Here is an 8,825-nt window from a genome sequence, read left to right on the forward strand (position 1 = left end):
ATAGTCAAGGGATTGCCCTCTTTAGAATCTAGAGGAGGTATCGAGGTGACTAACACCATGACTTTTGACATGTTGTTTGTAATGCCAAGGTGTAGTGGGGACAGTGAGACCCCATTGGAATATCACTCACTTCCACCAAGTGCAAATAGGGGGAGTGGGGATTTCTTACCCCTCCACTCCCCTTACTAACCCTTGGAGAAAAGGCCATGCTAACCTAGTGCTACGTAGAGGGTTAATGTTTCATTGGTCCATGGGAGATTTGTAGCATTCACCATTTAAGCAAATGAGAGTCATTGACAAATTTGTTAATTGTATGATAGAAAAACCATTTTCTAAGTGACTAGGTACAACCACAATGGACTCTTATTACACACATATGCCATTAGCACCATTGCCACTGGCGTGATGGGGCTCTAAACACCTTTTATAATACGTACATATTGTTTGCTATGTGGGAACAGCCCCTTGTTAAGCGACATCATCCCATCAGGGTGGGCCATAATTGAAGTGTCTCTAGACTCTAGGCAACCCACCAAAAGACACATTGGCTTTTGTCTTTGTGCATCAATTCAGAAGTCTCTCTCTCTCTTCCAAGTTCCGACGTCCAGACTCCACAGTCCATCTCTCTCTCTCTCTCTCTCGTCCATCTGTTTTGGTTTGAACTACAACTACAAAACAGCCATTATTCTCTCTCTCAGAGCTACCTGCAAGCATGCACGTTCTCTGTAGCTCTCCCTTGCTTGTCAGGCCCTTGCTTTAGCACAATCATTACTTCTCCCTCTGCACTCCAGCACGCTGCGCCATCGAGGCATCAGAGAGAAAACAGATTACTTGACTCAAGAAAAGTCAGAAATCGCCAGACAGGCAAGTTGATAACACAATTGGTAGGAGTAGGATCACGGTAAGGGAGCACTTACTACTAACCTCGCTCCTTTCAATACCCTGGCATGATTGCTCCATCACCATAGCTGCTCAATTTCTGTGCAATAGTTCAATATCAGTGCTTCAAAGAGTCTAATTTCCTTGTAATAGCTGCAAGGAGGAGGAGACCCGTGGATAATAGCATCTTCTCATAGGAGACGGGTTCAGAGCATCTTCTTGGTTTCGTGTGCAACTTGTGGAACACGAAACTGCCATTGATTAAGCTTCATCAAGCACAATGCAGAGGAGAGAAGCAGTTTGAGAGTGTGCTATCCCTTTTTCCAATGCCTGACATGATGCATTTTGTGAGACTTAACATGCAAAGCCTATACATTATTGACGATGAATAATGTACAGGCAAGTATGTTGGAAGAAGGCTCATTGATGTGGCTCTCTCCTCCATAGAAGTTTGGGCTTTCGGCTTATGGATGGCCGGGGCCATGGGGAAGAAGATGATGACAACTGCCTCCAAGTTGTGAAATGTAGCAAGGGATATGTACCGTCTTCTGTCAGCTACTGGGTCCTTCAAGTCCTCAGAAGCTTGACCTGTCAGAGCAGCTTCAGCAGAAAGAAAAGCTCCAGCTCTAGCCCGGGGTACGTCCCCAGCCACTCGGTGATTGCTGCTGCAGCGGCTGTAGTCCCCCTCCTCCATCGTTCCTTTAGTCGTGGCCTGCTCAGTTCAGGCGATGTCAGATTAAAGGTGGACCCTGTCAGATGTTTTGCGTCTCTCTGTAAGTTTTCACCTTCGTCAGTTTGTCCATAACTCTGCACATATCCTCATGCTTCCGTAGAATCTTCCATAGAAGCCATCACGATAGCTACAGACAAGGATAACATGTATCAATTACGACGAGATTTGCAATTCTTGTGAATTCATCAGCAACAGATGCCGTTCAGGTTCATACAGCAATGTTAGTTTGGCCGTAGGGTTGCTACATTCAGAATTTGATTTGTATGAAGGTCTTGATTTTCTTTCCAGAAATCAGCGCGCAGTCCTCTGAGGGTCTCCTTCTAACTGGCATGTTGCAGGCTCTGACAATAAAATGAAGGATTTCTATATAAATCCTCTGGCCAAAGTGGATATGGCGGCTATTGAAGCTCTTGATGAACACTTTAATGAGCACCTTAGCTTTGACTGTGGTAGCTCTAGCTTTAGCGTGGACGGTTTAAGTTCAGAGTCCAGAAGCCTCAGCGTTGGAGACGCCAGTAATGATCATGGTCATGTTGATGATAGTATCAGTAGTGCAGATGGATCACCACCATTGGGATGGCCTGTTGGCAGATTAGAGACCTCTCCTTCAAAACCAACTATCAAGAGCCAAAGCTCAGCATGGGAGGAGAAAGGACAACGAAAGAAGACAGATGTTTCTGGTAGGTCGGCCGCCTCACACAATTTAACTTGAGGTGTTTGCTTTTTGTTGCCAGGTCTTTACGTTTCTTTATGTGTTGTATATCACGTTTCCTCTTTTCGATTCAGTAGGTTCAGCAATAAGCTTGCTGCGTTGTATGATGCTTTTGGTATTGGTAGTTCCTTGTCCCGTTCAGAGTTTTCATTCGTATCTTTGGTTCATTCGATGTGGTTTCAAGAACCGTCCCAAGGTACATGCTTGTCTTAGGAGTAATTAAAGCATTTCTCGTGGTGATCAGGATCCGAATGTAGTTCGAAGTGCAGTAGGAAGGTATCCTTACATAGCTTTGCTGCAGACCGTTAGCAGCAATTTCCAAACTCTCCACTCTGGAGAGTGGATGACATTCGGCTTTGAACGTGAGGCATCTAATGCTGTCGAATATGAATCTTTGGTTCATTCGATGTAGTTTACAAGAACCGTCCCAAGGTACATGCTTGTCTTAGGAGTAATTAAAGCATTTCTCGTGGTTATCAGGATCCGAATGTAGTTCGAAGTGCAGTAGGAAGGTATCCTTACATAGCTTTGCTGCAGACCGTTAGCAGCAATTTCCAAACTTTCCACTCTGGAGAGTGGATGACATTCGGCTTTGAACGTGAGGCATCTACTGCTGTCGAATATGAATATTATGTGCTTTTTGGTTAGGTTTGAGAAATTATTTGGTAGAATCGCAGAATCAAAGGTGTGTTTCTGTTAATAAAACTGCAGTATTTAGTATTTACAGACAAATGAATCAGTGTCAGCAACCTTCATCATTGCTTATCATGGCAATGTGGCAGTTCTTATTTGATGTTTCTTACGAAATTGATCATGTCTTCTGGACTCGGTCTACTGTGAAACTGATCATGTCGCTAATCTTTGGTCAGTTGAAGTCTGCATTATTTTCTAGCCTAGCCTGATCTTTAATTGCTACATTCCAGAGATCGAGATGATGAAAGACAAATTTGCCAAGTTACTTCTTGGTGAAGACATGTCTGGTGGTGGAAAAGGTGTATGCACAGCACTGGCTATTTCCAATGCAATTACAAACCTCTCTGGTGAGCAAACAATGATGCCTTGGTATTTTTTGCTGTCGTGCCTATCCTTTTACTGGACAACTGGTCATGACTACGTTATTCCAAAACTCAACAGCTTCTATATTTGGCGAGCTTTGGAGGCTTGAACCTCTCTCTATCGAGCGAAAGAATATGTGGAGAAGAGAAATGAGTTGGTTTCTTTCTGTTGCAGACCACATTGTAGAGCTTGTGCCTTCTTGGCAGAAATTTTCAGATGGTAGTAGAGTCGAGGTAGAACAGGCTTCTGGTGCTGTAAGTGTATCCTTGAAAATGTCGTGTTAATTGCCATCTATTCTTAAACGTTCCTGGTATGCTGCAGGTAATGATCAGCAAACATCGTTCTGATATCCAGGTCAATCTTCCTGCATTACGGAAGTTGGATGCAATGCTTCTGGTATGTACCTCTTTCGTGATGTTTTAGCATCCTTTTGGGATTATGCACTCTACCCTTCTCTGAAGGCTACTTCATGTTGCAGGATTGCTTAGATAGCTTCAGTGAAACAGAGTTTTGGTACGCTGACCAGGGCATTGTTGTTGCGGAAGATGATGGCTATGGTGTACAAAGGCTTCCACAAAGACAGGAAGAAAAGTGGTGGTTGCCTATCCCAAAAGTCTCCATAAATGGTCTTTCAGAAACAGGAAGACGGTCCCTGCAACATCAAAGGGAGTGTGTAAACCAGATACTGAAGGCTGCAAAGTCAATTAATAGTCAAGTCTTGGCTGAAATGGAAGTGCCCGCAGTGTATTGGGATGCACTGCCCAAGGTAATTTGATCTCATTTTGTTCTGGCTACGGTGCTTGGTGTCACATTGCATTCTTACAGCAGTTTAACGCTAACAATCACTCTTTTGCTACTCAAAAGAGTGGAAAAACCAGTCTTGGGGAGACCATTTACAGGCATATTTCTTCAGAGTATTTCTCTGCAGAAGCAGTCCTCTGTACACTGGACTTGTCAACTGAGCATAATGTAGTGGAAATGGCAAACCGGATTGAAGCTGCTATCCATGTGTGGCGAAATAGACAGCGGCCCAAACTGGCAACATGCAAAGCATCCAAACATTCTGAGCTAAATTCGAAAACTTCATGGGGCATGGTGAAAGACCTCGTCCTAGATGGAGAAAGGAGGGATTTCCTTGCAGGGAGGGCAGAAACACTATTGCTATGTCTGAAGCAGAAATTCCCTGCTCTTCGGCAATCATTATTAGACATGACCAAGATTCAGTATAACAAGGTACTGCGACTTCTAACAGATCTTCCGCTTTCATTTGCATTGTGATTAATGTTGTATGCATTACTGCTGAAAGCTGACTAGATGACATATCCTGCATCTCTACCGGCCTGACCGTGCAGGATGTTGGACAAGCGATTCTTGAAAGCTATTCAAGAGTTCTAGAAAGCTTGGCTTTCAACATAATTGCTCGAATAGATGATGTTCTTTATGTAGACGATATCGCCAAAAGAGCACTGCCACGGTCACCACCAGCAGTACAAACTTGGATTAACTCATCAGTAAGGCGAGGATTTCCCCTAAATCTCACTGTTACTACACCATTTGCCACTCCAAATGCAACACCAAGTGTCTCCCCTTCACCATCTCCAAGCCCTAGAAGAGTTCCTAATTCTCCTTTTGAGTTCGGTGAAGAGTCTAAAGTTCTCTCTGATTATTACGATGTGCTGGAGAAGGACGAACTAAGGATACATGAGAAGCCGCCTTCAGCACAAGAGAGTAAGATGTGGGTACAGCTCAATTCACTCCAAAACAGGAGCGATGGACTTGATCTTGCCTGACATTGTACGGATTTTCATGGGAACGTTACAGCTTTTCCCGGTGAAAGCTTTTTACCAAAATCCTAGAGCCTGTTGGTTCTAAGAGGGCACCTTGTCTCTCCATGCCTGTGTACACTCTATGGTGTGCATGCCATTTTGAGTGGCTGTGATGTGGAATGGCCAATCAATTGTTGGCTTACCCCTGTGCAGGTAGCCGTGGTTGTGGAGTTGCTGTGTGTCTCAGCACACTTTACTGTACAAAATGTAAACGCATTTTTTCCACTAGTCACGTGTCGAGGCTTTCCTCCCTGTCCCACTAGTTTGGTGTCCGAACAAAGGGTACACTCCAAAATGGAAGCATGTGCCAACAATTTTCCAGTTTTATGCAAGCCATTTTGTTCATATGCCAAGCTATTGTTATTCACGCTCCAACAAGCCATTTTGTTAGCATTGCCTATTAGAATTAGACCATAGGTTTTAACAATGTTAAGGGGCATGGCAGGCTTTTGTGAGAGAAAAAACAGCACTTGCTTTTGGAAATGACTTTGCTATTGGCATTGGTAGATTCTAATACGTTTTCAAATATATTTTTGGATGCTTCACTTGCATGTCAAAATGGCAATGATGAATATAAACTTGAGAAAAGCTAAATCTTGTTCGCTTTACATTCCCAATAAGGCTTGGAGTAAAAAGTAACCCTCCTTAAGATTTGCTTGTGCTAGTCAATCTTTACAAAATTAGCGCTTCGTCACTTTAGTTCTCTAAAAGGATGCAAAGATGATCTTGAATTAGGAAAACAAATAGGTATACAACATCCGAGTACAATTAAGACTTGTTTTGGGCTGCACTTTTAAAAAAATAATGGGCATACATTAAGAATACAAAAATATTTACAGTGCCTTTTAGTAAGGCAGCTGAGATGCCATCATTTCTAGTAGTTGATTGTGTGATTGACACGACTCACCTCCCTATGAGAATGGTCTTTCGTGTGCTTACAATGTCATAATAACTTTCTAGTGGATGCAATCATGAAGAAGCCCACGTTTCCTCTAAAAATAACCTTAGATATGGGCCAATCTCATTTTAGTTTCTCCACCATCCTCTATATAAGATTATTAGCTTCTTGATGGTATAGGTGGAATTGGGCTATGATAGAGTCAATGTTGAGATGGCAAGATCAATAGACTTGTTACTTATTACATTTTTGGTTAGTTACATTTACTTGTAATTAATATAGTTATAATGCTAGTCGATTAATATAGTTAATTATGCACTATTCGATTTAGTAGGTCACTTTTATTTATGTTGTATCTTATTTATACTTTGTGTATATTGTATCATGTGAAAAGGAAGAAAAAAGAAAGTAAGAAAATGTTAGTTACATCTACCTACAACTAGCATAATTGTAGTGCTAGTCAATTAGGATAGTTAGATATGTACTATTTGACTTAGTAGTCCACTTTTCTTCAAATTGTATCTTATCTATACTTTATATACATTGTATTGTGTGAAAAAAAAGAAATAAAAGCCAATAAGAAAATGTTATAGTCTTCATCTTTTGTGTTTTTGAGTGAGCTTCTCCTTATATATGTTATATTTGGTACAATAGCTTGAGGAAGTCTCCCCATTATATAATTTGTGATATGATATTAAAGCTGTACTAATTGTAAAGGCTAGTTTTAGAGATGGAAGTGAAGGAGCATGGATCCAAGCAAGCATGCAAGGGATAAAAATTTCTCTTATTTTCTTACTCTTTCTATTAGATGGTATCTATAGAGGTACCAAAAGTAGCTAAGAGAAAATCTTAGATTGCCATGAGATTTGGTATGCAAGAAGAATAATGTATATTCTATAGGTTAACCCTTTGGGGTTTCTCACTATGTTTTTAGTCATCTAAGGCCATTTGGTTTTCACTTCAGCCCCACAATATTACAAACAATAGTTTCAGGGTGTATTGTAACTTCAATTGTGTCCACTATTCTTAAGTATAGATATTATATATTTCAAATCTGAAAGTTCCAAGATATTTGTTAAGAAGCAAATAAAATGTTTATTTAAAAATATATTACAAATTGTATGTATTATTAAGTAGTCATTGAAAAAGGCTATGTGATTAATTATTGTTGCTTCTTATGAAAGGGTTTAAAAGACTTGCTATTTATTGATACTCAATTTTGTCAAAACACTTGAGAACAATGAAAATTCTATCATTGAGAAGCTAGCCAAGAACAATTGCCTATCATGAAAGTTCTATGGAGGAAGTGACAATTTCAGAGGTATGGGGACCTCTACAGGAAGAGATGGATGGTATAACAAAGGTTCTAGTAATTTTGACATTATTTGTCATTACAATGAAAGAATGTATCATATTGTAGCTAATTATTATGATAATGAGGATGTCATTTGCAATGCTAAATTGCAATAACAAAGTTATGTATCATCCTCAAGACAAAATAATAGTAAAAACAAGTGTTTATATATCATGTAGAATATGATGAAAGTTGCTATAGGAAAGGGGACAAGTGATGATGCATAGTATTTTGATTTAGGTGCACCTAATCATATGACCATCTATGCTAGATGATTTGGAGAGATGCAAGATTTATAGAGTCCAAGTTATGTAGAGATGGGTGATGATTCATACCATCCAAATTCACATATTGAAAAAGTTTCTTTATCCTTGCTGCATGATGGTCATGCAAAAATTTTATTAGATGTATTACATGTGCCATCTACACAAAGAATTCGATGTTTCTTGATTAGATTGTAGAGTAATGGCTACATCTTAGGTCTATACAAAGGGTTGTTTTGCTAAAGACTTCAATAATAAGTGTAGGTTGATTGCAAAAGGAAGTAGAGAAAGAAACATGTCTACTTTGAATGCCAAAATTCTTGCTATAAATGTTGCTCTATATACTAAAGGGGAAGGTATAGTTGTAGACATTGAAACATAGCAAAAATATATTGGACATGCAAATTACAAAGATTGAAATCAATGCAATCCAAAGGGTGGGTTACAAGTTTATCTATGTTTAGAGTTACAAAGTTATAAAGGTTTGTGAAGCATATCAATTCAAGGAGCAAGTTACTTTTTTGCATAATCAAGATGTAAGTTGAATATACTTGATGTTGTGCATATAGATGTTTGTGGGCCTACATAGAATGTATCTCTTGGTGGTGGCCATGAGTATTTTGTAAGGTGAAAAATGCAACTTCATTGGATACTCTATTAAGCAAAAAAGAAATCATTATTATAACTACATTAAGGTTTAGAGTGAGCAATGATGTTAGTTTTGATGAGATACACAATTGATATACATCTCATAGAGATGCATTGGATGATGTTGATGATCATGATTGTCATGTGTAGATAGAAAAGGAAGAATCATAGACCCTATTGGACTAGAGACATCATCTAGTAGAAGATCTATAGTCATCCCTTAGCCTAGGAGACCAAGGAGTAACCCTATATCTTCAAGTGCATCTAGTAGTATTGTAGGTAATGACAAGGGGAAGCAAAAATATCGGATGGTAATGATGCATCTAGTAGTCATTCAATTCTTGACAGGGACACTAGCGGGTTAGAGAGTTTGGATAATGAACTCGATATTCCTTTAGTCAAAAACCTAGTTATACAATGAGCATATGGTAATGTAAAGATTCCATTGAGTGATTG

General features: G+C 39.7%; 1 protein-coding gene across 2 annotated transcripts; it reads left to right on the plus strand.

Moving 5' to 3' along the window:
• Window positions 1–587: 587 nt before the first annotated feature.
• Window positions 588–5,698, plus strand: LOC148019154 (rop guanine nucleotide exchange factor 7-like). Of its 2 annotated transcripts, none has more exons than XM_087660678.1 (8): window positions 588–1,652; window positions 1,951–2,292; window positions 3,248–3,364; window positions 3,555–3,613; window positions 3,702–3,776; window positions 3,859–4,146; window positions 4,245–4,613; window positions 4,733–5,698. In XM_087660678.1, exons 1-8 carry the CDS (start codon window positions 1,346–1,348, stop codon window positions 5,168–5,170), a joined length of 1,995 nt encoding a protein of 664 aa, XP_087516804.1. In that variant the 5' UTR covers window positions 588–1,345; the 3' UTR covers window positions 5,171–5,698. The 2 variants fall into 2 exon arrangements, with proteins under 2 accessions (XP_087516804.1, XP_087516803.1); XM_087660677.1 differs by having other exon boundaries at window positions 3,459–3,613; window positions 4,733–5,697.
• Window positions 5,699–8,825: the final 3,127 nt, after the last annotated feature.

This window comes from Lygodium microphyllum, chromosome 20, assembly GCF_053477565.2.
Source record: "Lygodium microphyllum isolate KBCC chromosome 20, Lygodium_microphyllum_v1.1.10, whole genome shotgun sequence".
Taxonomy (NCBI): Eukaryota; Viridiplantae; Streptophyta; class Polypodiopsida; order Schizaeales; family Lygodiaceae; genus Lygodium; species Lygodium microphyllum.